Raw genomic sequence first — 20,472 nt, 5'->3', positions numbered from 1 at the left:
TGCTCGGTCATTGTGCCTGGAAAACCCAAATTGCAGGAGGTTAAGGCAGGAGGCACCAGGATTTACAGCTGGTAATGAAACACAGAGGATGAAGCTGGCACAGAACAGGCAGCAGGGGTTAGCACAGACCTCAGTGCATAAATCCCCAGGGATGTCCAAGCTCTGTTATCCATCCTCCTCTCCCTCCTGCACTCACAGGCCCCAAATCCTCACCCTGGCACCCACAGGACTGAACTGAGCCATGTCCCAAGGCACACAGAGCCCTCTGCCCAGGGCAGCTCGCCCAGTTGCCACTAAACTCCCATCTCACAGCCCCGCCTTTGTTCCCAGCAGGAATTTCTCAGCTTCCAGCTGCTGACATCTTCCCCCGCAACATAAACCTGACACCTCTCCCTTGCTCCAGCATCCCGGGGGACACCAAACCCGGCAGCTGGAGCTGCTGTGCCACCTTGGCCAGGGTGGGATGGCAGTGAGAGCCCCCTCTTCACTCTCCAGGAACATCCACAAAACTCTGCTCCAACACTGGAACACGCCACGCCAACAAGGGGCTTGAGAGACGAATAAAGGAGCTTGGAATCAAACCCTGCAGCTTCACTTCTCACCAACCCCGTCTGACCCAGACTCAGACACACCAACTCTTTGTGGAGGCCCCTTTGCAGTCCCAGCAGTGCTACCTGTCCGTGTGGTTCCGCTGTGCCGGGCGGCGCGGGCGGCCCCGCTATTTATGGGGTTGCTTCTGACCAGAGCAGCAGAATTCCCCGGGCGGGCGCTGATGCAGCAGCTGCGTCCACGGAATTCCAGCCATGAGATCGCGGCTCAATAGCGCGGGGAGCGCGGCGGGCCATGGAAACGCCACGGCCATCGCTGCCGGCCGGGCCCCGCACGCGGGCCGCTCGGGTTACTGCAGATTAACGGCCAAACTCACATCAGCACGTTCACGCTGCTTCTTGCCAGCTTCTCTGGAAAACTCTGCCATCAGCAGTTCGCCGCCGAGGGTTTAAGCCTGGAAACCGAGAGCAGCGCGAAGCAAAAACCGGGCAAAATGGCCCCGTTTGTGAGCAAGACGGGACACCCAGGTTCCTCAGGAGCCTCGGTGCAATGAACAGCCCCAGCTCCTGGCACCCCTCACCCACTGGCAGGATCTGCTCCCATCTCCAGCCTTCCCTGTCCAGGAGCAGCTTTGTGTTCTGCACCCATTGCACTCTCTCCAGCTGATTTACCTTCAACCAACCCACGAGCTGAATCTCATCCTACAAACACACCTGGGGAGGGTTGAGCTGAATCCCAACTTACAACCACAACTGGGGAGGGTTCAGTCTGGAAACCGAGCACAGCACGAAGCAAAAACTGGGCAAAATGGCCCCGTTTGTGAGGAGGGTGACACCCAGGTTCCTCAGGAGCCTCTGTGCACCCCAAAGCAATAAACAGCCCCAGCTCTGGCACCCCTCTCCCAAATGCCAGGATCTGCTCCCACCTCCAGCCTTCCCTTATCCAGGAGCAGCTTTGTGGGAAGCTCTGCACCCACCGCATCCTCTCCAGCTGATTTACCTTCAACCAACCCACGAGCTGAATCCCAATCTACAAACACACCTGGGGAGGGCTGAGCTGAATCCCATCCTACAAACACACCTGGGGAGGGCTGAGCTGAATCCCAACCTACAAACACACCTGGGGAGGGTTTAGCCTGGAAACCAAGTGCAGCACGAAGCAAAAACCGGGCAAAATGTCCCTGTTTGTGAGGGCTCCATGCAAGGTGTGATGCAATGCTGGGGGCAGCTCTGGGAGCTCAGTGGGAAGCTGGAGCAGCTCAGCATTTCCAGGTTGGTGTTCTTGCTGGAACTTTGGCCCTAAGCAGATTCTCTCCATCGAGTTCCTTTTCTTTCTCTGCCCCCAGTCTGGCTCCCTGCCCGGCATTTCCCAGGAACAGGCTGGGAACACATCCTGGGTGTGTGATGAGGCATTTCTAGAGCCTGGCACAAGGGTTTGTCCATCTTCACAGGCACAGGGTGATGTAAGGCATCAAACTGGGAGCATTTCACACCAAACTGGGAGCATTCCACTCTGCTGGTAGCAGGCCTGACTCCCTCTTCACCTCTGAGAGTCCCTTCAGACTCAAACCATCCTGATTCCTCAGGGAACATTTTATTCAGCTGCACAAATCCCAATTTACTACAATCCTTGCAGGTTTTTCTACCTGCTCTGAGCGTGGCTCATCTTGAAACCAACAGCTACCCCCTAAATCTTAACTGAAATTGCCAGAAAAGTGAATCCACAAACTGAATGGGAGAGGGATGGAAACCTCTCCTGTTGTATGTGTTAGACTGAGGCCCTTCAGCCCCACCCCACCCCTGGCCTTGCTGGGTGATGCTCCAGGCCTGGTGTGACAGGGATGACCCAGGTGTCTCCAACTGAGTCTTCCCCACTCTGCCCATCTGATGGAGATTTGCTGTTCCCATCAGAGCTGTCTCACAGCTCCAAGAGGCACGGAATGAGGAGGAATGGATTCATTTCTGTCTCACCAAACACAGCATCAGCTGTCCTCAACAAATCAGAAACGCAGAATTTCCTGTGCCAGTCCCTTCCTTCCCAGCAGCCTCATTCACCGAGCTCTGCCACGGCCTCAGGGCCCTGGATCTGCCTCTCCCAGCTCTCCACACTGTCAAGGCAATTCCAAAAACATGACAGAAGGGGCACTGGATCTCCTTGATGCCTCTCCCAAACAGACCTCAATTTCCTCTCACTGTCAGCCTCTTAAATCCCTTTGAAAAATGACTGCTGGAAAATAGATTTTTTTTTTGTTAATATCTGGCAAAGCTAAATTGGAACTGTAATGGTGCAGAACAAAATACAGCAGACAGAATATCTTTATTCCCTGGGAAACTGTGTAACACAAAATACAGGATTTCTATCACACTATCTATGTAATTTCTATCTATGTATTTATTGTGACCCAGACTGACAGACTCTATAAGGCTATGTGGAGCAACATAAAAGCTTAATCTCCACAAGAGCTCCTTCAAAACCAGATTTGGTACCATTTTGTTTAATATGGACTGAGAAAAACCCAGAAACCACCAGACCTTGGCTTTCCTCCTCTACCAATCCCACCAGAAGAACAGAAGTTATTTCAGATTATATTTTTGCAATACATTTATACTTGAGTGAGCAGGAAAAGAGCTCACTACCAGCTGGGGAAGGATTCCCACTCTCCACCCTTCTCCACTCCCAGGGTGAGCAGAACAAGGCCTGGACTCTGCAGTCCCAGCCAGAACACCCCAAATCCCTTTAAAGCTCCATGGAAGTGGTTTCACAGAATCACAGGATTATTTGGTTGGAAGGGATCTCAAAATTCATCTCATTCTGCCCCCCTGTTCCCCCAGCCTTCCACTACATCAGGGTGCTCCAAGCCCTGCCCAACCTGGCCCCAGAAGCCTTCACCTCCTAAAAGCCCATTTTTTAAAGGAATTAAAGCAAATACCTGGTTTTGTTCTCAGCACTGGGCTGAAGGGATGGATCCAACACTTCCCTCACTTGGCTGCAGCTGCTCTTGCACCAGTGTCCTTCAGGGAGGTGCAGACCTTGGGCTGACAGGGAGCACAGTTACGGTGACAGCTCTGGATTCCACTGCAATAGTTTGTTTTACCCCCAGAGCTGGCTTGGGGACAGCAGTGACAGCCCTGGGAACTCCCCCCAGAGGTTCTGTACCTGGATACACCTCGTGAGGCAGAGCAGCACCCCAGAACTGCCCACCTGCCCCTGAAACACACCATCCCTGCAGAAATCTGGGATTTGCTGCTCCAAACCTTCTACAGGTCACACTTTGTATTCCCAAATCTGCCCCATGGGCATTTCAGTTTGCAAAGAAAGAACAGGGTGAAACAAACTTCTGTGGGAGTGGAAAGGGGATGGTGTGTGGGGGTTAAATCCTCTGGAATAAAGTCTGGGGATGTCAAAGGTTGGAGAACCAAGCATTGCTCCTCTCTCTGCAGGAAGTGAAAGGCTCTGGTGGATGAGGAACAAATTGAAGATTCACAGATGTTAAAAAGGTGAATTTGCAAACAGAAAAATAAAAAGGGAGAAATCCACAACTGGGAATTCCAATAAAAAGCAATGGAGCAGCTGTGCAAGCCCCTGACACAACACCCGGAGCAGGGATTGCTGGGGATCATGAGAGGAGGGCAGTCAGAAAGTGTTCCTGAACTCCACAAAACACATCATCCCACCTTTAAACCCAATATTGATGTGGCTTTTTAAGCAAGGAGAAACAGCTGAGGAGCTGTGAGGGGAGAGACAAAGGAAATTACAGGGCCTCCATCACCTTTTAGCATCACTTTTTGGACAAGAGCTGAACCTGCTCCAGGGCAGGATCCAGGAGTGGAGGAAGCAGCACATCTGAAGGAACCTTAGAGCTCACTTCCATCTCCAATAAACAGCAGGAAAAAGCACATGGCAACAAAAGTGAAAGCACAAAAAATTCCAAGAAGCGTTATTTGGAATTAAAATAGAATTATATAAAGTGTATTACAGTCTGTTCTATCATTTAAGAAGTAATAACATATTTATATATCTTTTATTACAGAGCGATAACCCGAAGAGAAGGAAGTCGATATTTAATCCATGTACAATATAAAGAAATAACAGAGCAAAAAAAAACACTTTCCCATTCGACAACATTCTAAAGATGCTCTTTAATTAGACATTTAAGCATTAAACATTTCTCAGTAGTAGGTTAAACTACTCAATACAGTAATTTCAGTGCATTGTCCAAGCAGATGTGGAAATGCAAACACATTCAAGGGCTGTGTGGAAACCTCGTGTCAATCCCCTCAGTTTCCTCAGCACAAACAGCTACAGAATTTCTGGCCTAGACCAAGAACCAGTAAATCCTCCAGCTGCTGGGAACACAACACTGTCACCTGTGGAAGTGGAAAACGCAGCCTGTGGGGATGTTCCTGTGAGCAGGGGCTGATTTTTGGACGTGGGAGGCCCCACCTGATGTGAGTGAGAACAGCCACCATCCTCCTCCTCACCTGCTGCTCAGGCTGGCCCAGGTGAGTGCCACACACCATGGAACCCTTGGGTGCTGCCACAGGAATATATCCCAAGAAAACCACACCAAGAGTCACCTTTTCCACCATCACCTAAAGGAGAGGGAAGGAAATGTGTGCAAGGTTGTAAAAGGAGCTGGGTAATGGTGGTGGCTGCACCGACACGGCCCATCCCCAAAATTCCATCAGAATCCTGGGGATCACTGCTCTGTGGGGAGCAGAGGGGCTGCCAAACTAACAGTGGCAACAGCTCCCATGAGAAACAGGGCAAAGCAACAGGGGAAAGAGACTTTTACATCAGACAGACGTCTCCATCTCATCTCCAGGGAGTGCAGGGAGCTGCCACCGGAATAAAATCCGGGAGCGAGAGATGTGCAGATGGGACTTGTCTCCTGCCATCCTGCTGCTATTTCATCCTGCTGCTATTTCCTGCAGACTGGGACTGCAAATCCCCCCCTGTGACTCCTCCATGAGGTGAATTGGCACATGGTTTTGGCAGCTCCAAGCCTGACAGACACTGGCCTGAGCAGGCCCCACGGGAGCCACGCTCCCGAAACGCTGATTGGGGAAAAATAAAATAAAAAAAGACAAAAAGGAAAAGGAGCTGAAGTGCTGGTGCTTTATGGTTTGTGTCCAGAGGAGCCCCTCAGCAGGATGTGGGGAGTGCAGCCCAAGGAGCTCTGCCAGGTGATGAGAGCACTCCACTCTCCTTTTCCCTCCTCCATGTTTTCCTGGTTGAGCCTGAGGAACACCTGGAGTCACCTCCCTGCCTGGGCCACCACACTTTTGAAGGTTATTTACTGAAAGAGCACTTATCTGGGGCAAGAATCGAGTCTGTCCTCCATGGCCATGGTGGTTGGTGGTTCAGAATGAGTGTCCAGAGACAGGGAATATCTGAGAATTAGGGATACCCAAACACCCGTGTGGTGCAGGAGATCTGTACTCTGCTATCAGCACATCTTGCCAAAGGAAAGACAGGAAATCATCTGAGAAACTGAAGATCACATTTAGGTTATCCCACAAAATCAGCATAAAAATAAAAACTTAAACCTGGTATTTACAGATTAACAAATAAAAATATGAAGTGTGACTATTTGAACTGCTATTAAAGTGACATTCAACAATTAACTGGAACCCTGATATGAGTGTAACATCCTCCCTCTTCCCTTCCTTTTTTGTTATAAAAACAGTATTTACATATTTTTACTTTTTTTTTTTTAAAGAGAACTGGTTGACATTATTGCTTGATCCTTTTTAGGAAAGACATTCCAATGAAGCAATTTTTCCACATGCTGACAAAACACAGAATATACCACTTCAAGAGTGACAAAAGTTAACATTTTGTTCATCTAAAAATTATCTCCATCTGCCAGGTCAGCAGATCACATGTAAATACAAGCCAATCAAAAATACATTTTACAAAAAATAATCAAGTTTCCTTTTTCAATATGGCAGTAAACATGATTTGTTCTTCCACTATCACCTTCCACAAATTTCATTCTAAATAGGAGCTTACTAGTTGTTCACCAAAGGAAAAAAAAAAAAAAGATAAATTTGATTAAAATTATTATTTTCATAAACAAACACAAAGCCCAGCCAGACACAACTCCCAGAGGTGAACACCTACAGAGTGTGTTCCACAGCGAGGGGAGTTCCCTGGATCCCAGCACTCCCAAATATCTCTTTTTCCCAAGATTTTCTAAGTGCTAACTGTGACCCAGGGAGGTTCTCCTGGCAGGCAGCTCTGAAGTGCCACTGTCCCCCCTGACCTGACAGACACAGCTTTGTATTTGACTATGAATTGAAGCAGCTTTTCTCCACAAAACAGGAAGGCACCATGCACAGAGCAGTTGAGGCAGGAAGCAAACAGCAGCAACATGACATGGGGGTTTAGGTTCAGATGAGTTAAGGCTTCTGTTAAACTTCTTCATCTTCTCCTAGTTAGAATCACTGTCTGGAAAGGAAAACAGAAGGAAGGGTGTGATATGGTCAGCTGGAACAAGAAAACTTTAACATGTGTTTTCTGTTGTAGTGCCACCTTGGTTGTGTCTATTTAATGCATTAAGTGCTTAAGAGCCACCCAGAATTGTGTTGAAACCACACAAAGGTTTCAAACTCTGAAATTCCAACAGAGTGAGGGTTATGGAAATCAAATTATGTGCAGAGAATCAGTGGAACTGTGACTGGGAGTGGAGGGGCACCAGCCCCTGGCACCCCTGGTGCACAGGGCAGGGTAAGGGCAGTGTCACCACAGCGGTGACACCAGCACATCAAAGGAAATGTGAGTTTATCACTGCACACCTGCACCCAGCAAAGCCCCCCTTCCTAGCCAAGTACCTTTTCAAACCTGATTCTCATAATGGCTCTGTCTCTTCTTTGATTTCAGCTCCTTCAGCCACTGAGGAGACTTTTCTTCTGACCTATGATATAAAAAAAAAACAACCCTCTTTATTCTTTCATTATGAAAACTCCTGACAGAAACAACACCAACAAAAAAGGAATGTACAGCTTGTTGCATTATTTTTTCCTTCCACCAAGAAGAGCATGAGCCTTTTCCTGACGCTGGGATTCCCTCACCTGTCCTCCTTTTCCACACTGGAGGGCAGCACTCTGCTGCCGGGAGTGCCGAGCTGTGCTTTGGGAGATTTGAAGAGCTGAGCAGAGCCGGTGTCACCAGAGCTCTCAGACTCCTGTCTTTTCCTCAGCTGGGCCTAAAGATAAAAATAAAGAAAGCTTTTTAAGCCAGCATCCAGGCTTTTTTTTTTTAATTCAGAACAGATCACTCCAGATTTATAAAAACAAAAAAATGTCCTGAAATGATGAGGGGATTCCTTATAGAACACCTGCAGGTACTGAATTGGTGGGGATTCCTTATAAAGCACCTGCAGGTACTGAACTGGTTTATCTCCCACCTACGGGGCTCTGCCTGAGCTCACCTTGAGAACAGAGTGATCCATCCCTGGGAACACAGGCAGTCTCTGGGCTTGCACAGAAGATGACCTCGGAGTGTGCTGGATCTTGTCTTCCTCCTCAGAATCTTCCTGTTGCATAGTTTTCTTCTCTTCTAATTTATTGTTAAAAAAAAAAGCAGAGGGGGAAACCATCAGCTGGCTTTTCATCTCTGCCTTGTCCAAAGGGCAGTATTTAAAAAACACCTTTTACCAACTCCTGCCCTTGCACTCAAGCTGACCACAACCAATTACTCCAGGTAGCTGAGGGGTTACCTGTGGAATCTTTGAACATCCAGCCATTATCTGACTCTTCTGTCAAGGAGAACCTGTTCTCCAGGTCCAGCCCTCTGCTCCTGCGCAGCGAGTGCGACGCAGGCGCCCGGCACCGGCGCTTCTTGCTCAGCTGCACCCGAGTCTTCAGAGCACTGGAGTCCAGGACATCTGTGTGCTGCACAAACACACACCTGGGAATGAGCCCCAGATCCCCCACAGTGAAATCCCAGCCCACCTGATTGCGTTCACCAATTAAAATGGGTATTTGTGTGATTATTATTATTGTAGTCACTTAATACCATATTACAGAGAGGGTATGAGGAGGACATGGCACTTTGTGGCTAACTGGGTGTAATCCTTTGATCTCTCTAGGCTGTGCATACCTGAGTTGCATGAATGATTTGCACTAAATTAATATAAAAAATAACTGCAATAATCAGGAGTTTAGTTCCTAGAGTGTTTTATGAACACAGGCCTTGCTAACTGGTAGCAGCTGAAGGCAAATCCCAAGACTGGGATCTAAAAAGAACAACTACACAAAATTCCCTTGGAGAGGAGAGCTGCAGCTTCCCTGCCAGCCACAAACACTCAAAACCACTCACCAGCAACAAGGACACTCCAAGTTTAGTGTCCCAGCCTTCAGAAACCTTCTGTGATCAGTCATTTCCAACACATCCAATAAACAGTAACATTTACAGAGCAAAATAAGGAGCTGTAATTTATTTACTTGCTTAAAGCAATGTGCTGTTACCTGTAACAGATTTGCCTGTAACCACCAAATATCTTTGAGCCTCCCCTTCTCCAGAAGATGGGGGTTTGCTCCTTTTTTCAAAAGATTTCAAGTCAGGAATAAACTACTTTTCACACAGCACTTGCCAGCTGCACTTAGAGCTATTAACGTTTTACAGAGACACCTTTAGTGGCCCAGGGACAAAACAAAACCTTCTGGAAGTGTTAAAACACTGTGTGGATGTGGCACTTGGGGACATGGTAGTGGTGGTCTTGGCAGAGCTGGGGGAACAGCTGGACTCAATGATTTTAGAGAGATTTTTCCAAACTAATTTCTTGCAGCACTAGATCTCATTAACTGTGTATGGCAAGAAACTCCTGGTTTTACACCAACTGCAAGATTCTTCAATATAAAAAAAAATCCTTTAAAATGCAACTGTGAGCTACTGTGGGAAGAAACCAATCGTAAATAAGAAAAATGTTAGTGAAGGTCCTTACAGCCTTAAATGTGCATGGCTGACAGCACAGCAGTCACTGACTGTTTGTGTTATTTAATTATGCTTCCAATATTCATCCCTGCAAGTGTCCAAGGCCAGGTTGGATGGGGTTTGGAGAATATCTGGTCTAGTGGAAGGTGTGGATGGGGGTGGAACTGGATGAGCTTTAAGATCCCTTCCAACCCAAACCAGTCTGGGATTCCATGATTGATTATCCAAGGCCAGCAGCTTCATGGAATCTCTTAGAACCTAAACACCACAGAGACTTAGAAGAATTCTGTAGTTTTGATCCTAAACTTTTTGGGCAGGAAAGCAGCTGGGAAAATTCAGAGTGGGAAAGGCAGGGCAAAACCGGTTGCAGAGTTTCCAGAAGGAACTGGGGGAGGGCTTAACTGAGAGAACTCCCGATGGCAACTCACATCAATGAAGGAGAAATAACTCTTGTCCTCAGGGAGTGTGTCCCCTGCAGGAGGCACATCAGTGCCATCAGTGGAGTCCATGTCCGTGCTGGAACGGTCCAGGCTGGTGCTCCTTTGCTCTTTGGAGAAGTCATGGTGCTCAGGCAGCGAGGGAGGCTCTGTCTGCGAGGACAGCGAGGACGGGTGGCTGCCCGCCGGCTGCTTCCGCCCCGACACCACCTCATTGTCCAGGGAGGGAGATTCTCCCACAAAGCTGCAAGTGGAGCAAATGGAATCTGTGAGAGCTCAAGGCAAACAGAGACCTGCAAGGCCAGGCTGGATCACACGTGGTCAGCAGGGGTTAAATAAAAGTGGAACAGAAAGTTGGGAGTACCAGGGTGTGGATCCCTTCTGCTGGCACAGCCCTTGTCGCAGACATGTTTTATGAAAAATCCTTTCCTTAGGATTTTTTCTCCTGAGAAGCTGAGAGGCCTCAGGAACAAAATGCAGACAATGGTTATCTGCTGCTGTGGAATGCAACAGGTGGGTCTGTGATTGGTCTCATGTGGTTGTTTCTAATTAACGGCCAATCACAGCCCAGCTGTCCAGACTGTCTCGGTCAGTCACAAGCCTTTGTAATCATTCCCATTCTATTCTTAGCTAGCCTTCTGATGAAATCCTTTCTTCTGTTCTTTTAGCATAGTTTTAATATAATATATATCATAAAATAATAAATGAAACCTTCTGAAACATGGAGTCAACATTCTAATCTCTTCCCTCATCCTAAGACCCCTGTGAACACCACCACAAGCCCTCACCCCTTGGATTCATGGTGTGTTGGGGATTGGGGTGGATTCCACCCAGCCAGAGGAATTTTTATCTTCAGGAATGCTGGAGCTGAAGAGAGCTGGGCACCAGGTGGCAGCCTAAGGCAGGGCTCCATGGGCAGAGCTTCTCCTGCCTCACGAAGGAGGGCAGCAGCACCTGCTCCCCGGTGCTGGGATGCTCCCAGTGTGTTCCTAAAATTCCTCCCATGGCCTGCACTGACAGGAATGAGCTGCAGGGTAAGGACTGAAAGCTGGACACAGTTGTGTCTGCCTTTATTTGAAATAGGAAGACTCTACTGTCAGTAAAAATTGGGCTGTCTTGCTTCTAATTCCCTTGCTTCTAAATTTCTAAAAAAAACAAAACTTAAAGGATTTAGCTCTGATTTTTTTCCTCCTCTTGATAGAAGTCTTTTGCCACTAAGCAGCATTTCTTGGGTACATACCTAGGAAAACTGTTCTAAACCTAAAAAACCATGTATATGCACATCTTTAAAGCAATAAACCTCAGTATTTGGTACAGCAACCCCAGGAGAAAACCACTCAGGAGTTCCCTGCTGGTTAACAGCATTCCATCAGCACCAGTACATGGTACAATGTCCAGTCTGGCAGAGCAGACACTGCCCAGAGGGTTTCCAGCACACAAACACAGGGAATGCTGCTTCCCTCCCTCACCAGTGGGCCCCAGGATAATTAAGAATGGCACTAATGAGCTCTGGGGGAAAGCTTTTGTCTATGGTTTTTGCTTCAAATGACATTTGGTATCTGCAGCATTAGGCTTTAGAGCCACTGCAACATGGAAGAAGGGAGAGAGGAGGGACAATCTGCAGGACCTTTCATGCAAATTAAAGTGTGTGTTGAAAGGATCTTGTTGGATTTGCATGTCTCCAAAAAGTCTCTTTCTTCCCTGCTACACCCCAGGGCTGCAGCTGATACAATTCACTGAGGTTTTTAAATTTGAAATAGCTGAGAGCAAGATGTGATAGAAATCCAGCTGAATTAGCACTGATTGGTAATTCCTCATTCCCAAACGTTCCCAATGGATTTTCCTTTGGAGTTCCTGCACAATTACAGCCCCATACACCAACCCCTGTGGCACAGCTCATCCCCAAATGTGGGAGGGATTCCTGGAGTCCAAACCCAGTTATGTGCAGTGGATTCTTTCCAGTGAACAGCTAATTAGGGGGAAAATTCCCTTCAGAAAAATGAAATTGAGAACATATTTTCAGTTCTCATTACTGACATATATCATGCACCTCTTTCTATTACTTCATTAAGATTTCAGGGTTTGTGAGCATATCCATGAGATGCCCCTGGTGCTCCACAGGTACATTTACAGACACTTCTCTGAGAAATCATCCCTCACGTGGAGCAGACAAACCCAGCAGGATGTTATCACAATGGAAAATAAACTGACAGCAATCCTCACTTCCAACTGCAATTAAATTTAATTAGTTTTAGCAAGACAGTGTAGAGAGGCCATAAAAAGGTGTCTGTGAAATGAGGTGTCAGAGCTGTATGGCTCCACCACCTAAAACCAATTCCTTTCCTGTAAAAAACAATAATTTTCCTTATGAAGATTGTTCTAACCTAAAAGAGTTTTCTACTGTGCCAACTTGGAAAAACTTATTCAAGCACTTGAAAAACATTAAAATCTTTTAGATAAACAAAGAAAAATCCAATTAATGCCTCCAAATGGGAGAAGATGGTTTCATCCCTGTACATCCCAAGGAGTTACTGGCCAAAGCCCACTGGAGGAGCTCCTTATGCTAATTCCAGCAGTGACTCAGTTCTAGAAGAAAATACTCCTTCCTTCACCTTCCACAAGCTCATCTAGGGAAAGCACAGTGTTCATCCTGTTGCCATGAAGTTCTGGCTTTTGATTTCCACCCCTGGAAGTGTCCAAATGCCAAGCAGAGGTGGCACTGCTTGCTTTAATGGCCACAGTGGGATTCAGGTGAAGGTTGGACTCAGCCAGCCTGGAGGTCTTTTCCAACCTTAAGGACTCTGATTCCATGAAGATGAGGTCATTCACAGAAGCACTAATGGAACACTCCTAAAATAATCCCTGCATGGCTGCAATAGTGGGAAATGCCCCAGGCTGGAGGTTCCCCCAGCACAGCAGGAGGCTGTGACACCCTTTGGTCCCTGCAGGATGTGACACCGTGGGGCTGGCAGTGGAAATGCTCCCAGGGAAGGCAGCCAGACCAAACAGGAAAACTGAACCAGCAACATCTCCTGAGAGTTCCTGCCTCCAGCTGGGGTGAGCAGGAGGCACCAAAGGCAGAGCCCTGCTCAGAGCACCCACAGCAATGTGAGGAGAACGTCTGCACTGCTCCTGGCAGGGACTTCATCCAAAATAAACTGCAGACAAAATGCACGTTCAATACATTCCAGGAAGACTTCCATTACTTAGAAGTACATTAATCTCATTTCTCTTCAAGTGCCTGAATTAATACAGCAGTAATTCCCCTGCAATGAGCTGTAAGTCAAAATAAAGCAGAGCAATGGGGCGGTAAAATGCTGAAGAGTCTCTACACTGTCACCATTATACTTTAAAAAAGGCAAAATCTAAACACTTCTTGCAGTGCAAACAAAATTCCAGCACAGGGGATTGAGTCCAATCCTTCAGTGAACCGGAATGTTTAGGTGGAGCTGTTCTAATCAGGATGGATGGATTGAAATAACTCTCCAGTGCTGTCTGCTGTGAAGCTGAGACAAGCACCTTTGTTAAGAAACTGATCTCAGAAATGTCTGTACCATCCTGGAATCCAAGTTAATTTTACAGCAGCCTGGCTGTCACTGTTGGCACTCACTTGGCTGCTGAGCCTCGAGCTGGTCGTTACCCTGATTTCATAAGCAATAAAAATATTCCTAACACACTGTTCTCAAGTGCAGAACAAACCAAACGTAATTGACATTAATGTCTGCTGTAAGATCCCAACAAGTATAGCATTAGAAACCAGATAAAATGCTATTTTCATACCACACTGAGCAGACATGATACAAGTTCAGGGTAGATCAAGCTGCAATTTACACAACAGGTGTGAACTATAAAAAACCTCACACTTTGCTGCTCTGGGCTTATTTCACTAAATCATTCTAAGAACAGAAAAGCATCAGCAATACTCAATATCAGTTTCACTCAGCTGATATTACATTTCATCCTCCACTTCACTACCAATAAAACACTTGAGAGTCTGAGATGTGGGCATGGAGAGATGAACCCTGAGTCACCCCACCTGAGCCCCAGAGTCCCTGCTCCAGAGGGATTTTGCCATTCACCTCACCTGGCAGTATTTTTAAAGGAAAGGCAATGATAGAAAATCAGACTTAAAAACAAAGAAACCAAATAGAAGTGTGTTAGAATGTTGGGGGACACAAGACAGATGATGGACTTTGGACTTGGTTAACACAAGAGATTTGGTAACAGCATGCTTTGGCAAAAGCAAATGGAAGTTTGAAAATTCAATAGTGGGAAATGCCCCAGCCTGGAGGTTCCCCCAGCACAGCACGAGGCTGTGACACCGCTTGGTCCCCACGGGATGTGACACCGTGGGGCTGGCAGTGGAAATGTTCCCAGGGAAGTGAAGACTTAGAGTGCAAGAAGATGAAATTAAACAGGTTTACTGGAAAAAGAAATCTCATTAAACTTTGTGAGCAAGAGATGTTGTTATATGCATAATTTTGTGTATGTGATTTTAACTTAATCATTGTAGTTCGCCAATAGAAGTGTCCAAGAACAGGGCTTGGAGCACCCTGCTCTAGCAGAAGGTGTCCCACGGCCAAGGGTTGGAATGAGAAGATCTTTAAGGCCATTCCAGCATGAAAGCACTCTGGGCTGGTGGGATTGCAGCATTCCCCTCCTCCCTGAGCTGAGCAGAGCCCTCACCTGTCGCTGCTGTGCCGCTGCTCGTTCCAGGTGCCATACTGGCTGTCGGGCTCCTGCACCAGCGTGTCCGTGTCCTTCGCCCCCGGCGGCTGCCTGGAGAAGCATTTTCTCAGCTGGTCCTGCAAAAACACCTCCAGTCAGTGCTCCAGCCCCTGGCTGAGGGATTAACAGGTTTTACTGGCAATAATGGCTTGGAATCTGACAATTAAACTCAGCAGGGAAATGAACTCAAACACGAAGAACTGCTGTGGAGTCGGAGCGACAATTCTCTGAACAATAATTACAATAATTGTTTTCGTGGGCAAATAAAGGATCCTAGAGGTTGGAGATGACTCCCTGGTTTCAGGAACTCTATGCTGCTTTAATATTGTTCTTATCTTAGGTTGCACAGAGCTTCTCAAAGCACCTATGCAAGCACAAGGAATTGTGTTGGGAATGATATTTCATCCCCACAAGCACAGCAGGCAAACATCAACTCCACTGCTCTTTTCCTTGGTTTAATAAAATGATCCTTTTTTTTTCAAGCTTTCTTTGGAAGACATTCAAAATAAAATGCATAAATACATAAATAAATAAATAACCACAGGGCCAGACACAAAAAGCCTTCTACAAACAGATGTAACATCCAAACCCAACCCGGGACAGACCACAGTGGGTTTGCTTTGTTTTACTCTGACCTCTCCTTTCCTGACTGCTTTTATTTCATGGATCTGCTGCTTTCCTAAGAAGGAATGAGTGGATCCCAGGCCCTCAGATTTCCAGGGAGAGAAGTGGGTCAGTGCTGGCACCCCAGATTTACAGCACACCAATGTCAACCAGCCCTGTGGTTGTGCAGAGTTATTCAGGGAGCTTCAAGAGCTCCTGAAATCCTACACTGGGAGCAGATAATTAACTGTTGGTCTCTTTCACCTTCATTACCCTGAACAAATACAAACATGGCTTTCAGCTCCAGATCAGTTTTGCTTATCAAGATTTTATCTGACAGCAAATTACATGGTTTTCCACCTGCCCTTGGAAAAATGCAAGGATTTTTCTCTCTTTCTAAGTACCCCCTGCCTCCAACTCACTGAGCAGAACACTTTGCTGGACTAGAACACAACTATTCCTCTTCAGGTAGCACACACAAAGAAACAATAATTAAGAAATCCCATATTTAATATGTATAATTCCTTCATATTATTGGGGGAAAAGGAGAGATTGCATGTTTGTTTCCTTAATTTTCTACACCTAAAGAATGCTGCCTTAAGACTATAAAACCATTAAGAAGAATTCAGTAGTGCTGACACCTGGCTCCTGAAGAAGTCCCACAACAATTCCAGCTCTCATAACCAGTTCTTATTTCCCAGTGGCCACAGCCACTCTCCAGCTCTGTTTTGCTTTTTGCTGCTGACAAAGTTGTTTGTGTTTTAATGCAAGGAAAATACAAAAGGCTCCACCATTTACTCCAACTATCACCATGCACCTCAAAGTGAAAGACCAAGTTAAATTCTCTTTGCAATACTCAAGTAAAACGGGCTCAGTTTGTGAGTTACATGGAAGAGACATTTCTTGCTTTTCATTCTCCAGATGTTCCTGCAGCCCCAGAATTCACCGGTTCTTACACTTTATGCAATCATAGGATCTTTAAGGTTGGGAAAAAACCTCAAAAAGATGGAGCCCAACCTATCCTACAGAGATATCTAAATAGAGAAAAGTACATGAATGCCTGGAGGCGAGTTAAGCTCTTACATTTCCCAGTCCATGCCAGGTACAAGATTCCAAATGTGAGCCAGGCACATGCTGCTTCCAGCACAGGAGACAGTCTGGTATTTCCTAGAAACCACAGGGCATTTCCTCCTGCTTGGCTTGGCTGTATGTTTTGCCTTCCACAAATTCCCTCTGCAGCTTCCCAGTCCCATGATTTGCTCCAGGGACTCTGGGCTCAGCTCTCACCCAGTGGCCATGGCTGGTGGCTGCCCTTCTAGGAAAGGCACTAACAAATACCAGTGGCTCTTCTCACTTCCCTCCCAACTGTCCACGCTCATTCAGGGGATTATTTTCTACCTTGATGCTTATTGTGATTTTTTTTTTTTGCAATGCCAATCCCACATCATGAGTTACCCTATTCTTATAATCCATTTGTACGGTGTTTTCCACCGGTTACAACTAAAGCCCATTACCTCTACACATGGCACCATTTTATTTGCAAGCACTCATGCTGTTTCTGCTAGAAATTAGACTAAAAAGCTCAGAAGCAGGAGCAGAAGAGCAGCTTTTGTCGTGCAGCAGTGGGGAGCCCTTGTTTACACAGCAGAGAGTTATCAGGGCCCTGGGGGCTGTGCAGGAGGGGTGTGGACAGCCCAGATAACAACGGCTCAGCAGCCACAGGGGTCAAGTTTAGATGCAAAGACACCACTCCTGTGAAGGCTCAGTAATACCTAACAACATTTTACACTGCTGCCCAGAATGACACCATTAGCAGAGAGTTATTTCTGGGTGCTAAACCCAAAACAAGCCTGAAAAAGAAATAAAATTGCTGCTTCTGAAGGCGCTGTGAAGTTCAATACAACAAACAAAGTCTAAATGTCAGGAATAAAACACTGCAAACTCTAGGAAATCTAGAGTTCTCTGTGTTCTGAAGACTTTGTTACATTCAGAATCATTATTTCATTTTGCTTCTGGAGGAAGCTGCTTATTTCAAGATGATTGTATTCTTCCCTGATTGTATTCAGACCCTTCCAACACATATTTTTTAAGGTGCCAAATGATTAATTGAAAAAAATAAATGCTCTCTAGGTACCAAGCAGAAAAATAAGGAGTGGGAAGAGGAGCTGATCCTCTCCTTGGCTGGTGGAGGAGGTGTTGGCTGGGGGCACTGAGAGCAGTGCAGAAAAGCAATTTATAGCCTGTGCAGCAGCTCAGAGGAGAGGGGGTGCTGAGGAAGGAAGTGACAACAACCCAGGAAGATTTTCCTTGCCAGAAGATGATTATTAGCAAGAATGAAGAGTTTTAGCTTTTCTTTTGAAGATCTCTTTTCTATTATTGTCATCACACTCCTGAAAGACTCAAGGCAGTCAACACATGAAGCCAGGCAAGGTACAGCCATTTCCTCCATAAACAGAATACTCAGGAAACTGGAAAACCAATAATTCCAAAGGAAAAAGCAGTAAAGAAGGGTCTGGTGTCTTTTTAGCACACAAGATAAACTCAGATTAGAACTTTTCTAATTTATGATGACAGAAAAATCTCCCAAATCAAATAAAACCCATGCCTGATTCAGGTTTCAAATGCTGTAATTCTCCAAGCTTTGATGTTTAACTTCCCAATTCTTACACCAGGAGCTAGGGAAAAAAAATCTACTTAATTTTTCTATAAAATCAAGCAGCTGAGCTGTGTCCTGCTTTGCCTCTGGTTCTTCTAAAATGAGCCATTATGATTATGCCTCTTTCAGTCTTCCCTTGGAATTAAGTTGGGCTTGGCTACACTCCAGGGCTGATTACTCCTGCAATTTCCCGTTCCTGAAAACGATGCACACACAACATTGGTCCCACCAGCCCCAAAATTACCCCTAACTCTGGGTCAATGCAGACATTTATGAGCAAAACCTTCCTGCACTGATGGGAAATGAAGACCTGGCACAGGAGGAACCAGCTCTGAGAGATCTCCTGAGTCAGAAGCTGCACAGACAGTTTCAAAAATATCTTTGTTTGCCAAGGAGCCCGAGACATCAGCCAGCCAAAGTGACAGCCCACAGCTTGAGTGTGAATGTTCAGAGCTAAATTCCACTGGCATGGGTTGGGTATGAAGAGGAACTGCACAATGGAAGGAAGTTTTGACCATCTGCCTTGTTAATATACAACTCAGAGAAAAAATGGTGCTGATTTCTTGAAAAAGGCTGCTTTTTCTTTTTTTTTTTCCATTTTTCCCTCTGCTTACTTTAAATAAAGCAGCAAAAAATGTGGTCAAATTGCCCCTTAAGTGTGACACTGCATTTTAGCAGAGATCACAAGTTCTTACAAATCCCAAAAAGTATTCCAGCTGTTCCCCTGCAGCATGCCAGGAAGATGCAACAGACCTCTACCTATTCATATCTTATGATATTATTTTGTAGCTGACTCTGCTTTGAATGGGATTCTGGGCTTGATGAGCACAAGAAGTCCTTTATAACCTAAATTATTCTACAGTTACTCTAAGAATTTGAAGGACTAAGAGGTGAATTACATATTTTAGAGCACTAACAGAATTATCAGAACATAACCTCTGATTGAGACCAACCAACACTGAAAATCCCACCACAATAAGAGGGTTTAAGGGTCATAGCCCGCAGATTTTAATTTGGAAGTACCCAAATGCCAAGACAGCAAGTGGGAAGAGGATCCCAGGATTTCCATCTGTACTTACTATCCATCCAATGAATGCTGCCCATAAGGAGTAAGTCATGGCTCCAGCTCCTCTTAATTCCCAGCAATCAGGTGGGATTCAGACTGGTGAGATCAGCCAACTCCTGCTTTAATTCACTGCTGAATGGAGTCAGTGCCTTGGGGAACGCTCCAGGCTGAGGCAGCACCTTCTGCCCCCACCCTCCCTGCTGCAGCCCCAGATAAAGAGTTCCAGGAACTGCCCAGCTGAGCTCAGGGATGAGCTCCAGACCTCCAGCGTGAGGGAAAGCTCCCCAGGCCTCCCCAACACCCCTAAACAGGACAGCACTGCCCCATCCCTGGAGACCAGCCCCAAGAGCAGCATTAAGGGAATTAATCCATCTCAGAACCTCCAGGGCTCTCCAGCCTGACCCAGCCACCTCCAGGGTGGTCAGCAGGTGAGGAGATGGCAGTGAGTGGCTGTGGTGCCTGCTCAGGTGGAGCATCAGCTCTGGGGTCCCAGCGCAGGGGGGATGTGGAGATGTTGGAGTGAGTCCAGAGGAGGCTGTGAAGATCATTAGAGGGATGGAGCAGCTCTCCCATAAGGAAAGGCTGAGAATTGGGGTTGTTCAGCCTGGAGAAGGCTCCAGAGATACCTTACTATGGCTTGCAGTATCTAAAGGGGCTCCAAGAGAGCTGGGGAGGGATTTTGGACAAGGGGAAATGGCTTCCCACTGACAGAGAGCAGGTTCAGACTCATGTCAGGAAGAAATGCTTCCCTGCCCATCCCTGGAAGTGTCCCAGGCCAGGCTGGACAGGGCTTGGAGCAGCCTGGGATAGTGGAAGGTGTCCCTGCCCCTCTCAGGGGCTGGAATGGGATGAGCTTTAAGGTCCTTCCCAACCCAGACCATTCCATGATCCCCCTGACCCCAGTGCATCCTGGGCTGGGCAGCACAGAGCTTTAAGGTCCTGTGAAAAACTGGTTTTATGTGAAAAACTGGAGCTGCTGCTGCTGCTGAATGCACAAACAGTGCCTGGAGAAACACACGTGTGCCCCATGTGACTGTGAGCACTCACACAGCACATTCAGCTCTCTCAGATCCTAAGGAGCTCCACTGCTCTGCTCAAAAATCCTTTAAATAATGGATGTTTCCCTCTCCCATGGGCAGTGGAGTACGTTCCAGTCCCACAGTACCAAGCATCTCATAAATGCCATCAGGCCTGACAGCCTCCCTGTTGCTATGCAACCCTGGGCTGCCTTTCCATGTGAGTTTTCCCTGCCTCTTCCACAGGGATATGATACCCAACCACCAATTACATCCCTGATGCTAAAGCCTGACAGCATTTCCCTTACGAAACAGGAGTTGTTTTTAGAGGGTGACTGGTCTAATTCTCCCCATTTCCATTGCTTCCCCATTGCTGCACAGGACTGAATCCCAACCCTCTCTCCCTGGAAAGGCCCAGCAAAAATTACAGATTTTTGTACTAAAGGAGCTCCAAGAGAGCTGGGGAGGGACTTTGGA

At 46.7% G+C, this 20,472-nt stretch overlaps 1 protein-coding gene across 1 annotated transcript in view; it reads right to left on the bottom strand.

The window, feature by feature from the left end:
* Positions 1 to 4,486: 4,486 nt before the first annotated feature.
* The window catches only part of KIAA1671 (KIAA1671 ortholog), a 64,263-nt gene continuing 48,277 nt past the window's right edge, over positions 4,487 to 20,472 (bottom strand). Inside the window, exons 7-13 of the mRNA XM_005421429.2 lie at positions 14,613 to 14,731; positions 9,918 to 10,170; positions 8,273 to 8,447; positions 7,985 to 8,112; positions 7,626 to 7,759; positions 7,386 to 7,468; positions 4,487 to 7,002 (exon numbers count right to left, since the gene is read on the bottom strand). Coding sequence (XP_005421486.1) covers positions 7,390 to 7,468; positions 7,626 to 7,759; positions 7,985 to 8,112; positions 8,273 to 8,447; positions 9,918 to 10,170; positions 14,613 to 14,731 — 888 coding nt within the window. The 3' untranslated portion in view covers positions 4,487 to 7,002; positions 7,386 to 7,389. The remainder of the gene's footprint in view (positions 7,003 to 7,385; positions 7,469 to 7,625; positions 7,760 to 7,984; positions 8,113 to 8,272; positions 8,448 to 9,917; positions 10,171 to 14,612; positions 14,732 to 20,472) is intronic.

Source organism: Geospiza fortis, unplaced genomic scaffold, assembly GCF_000277835.1.
Source record: "Geospiza fortis unplaced genomic scaffold, GeoFor_1.0 scaffold408, whole genome shotgun sequence".
Lineage (NCBI taxonomy): Eukaryota > Metazoa > Chordata > Aves > Passeriformes > Thraupidae > Geospiza > Geospiza fortis.
The sequence above is the reverse complement of the archived record's forward strand: the minus strand, read 5'-3'. Positions and strand labels throughout refer to the sequence as shown.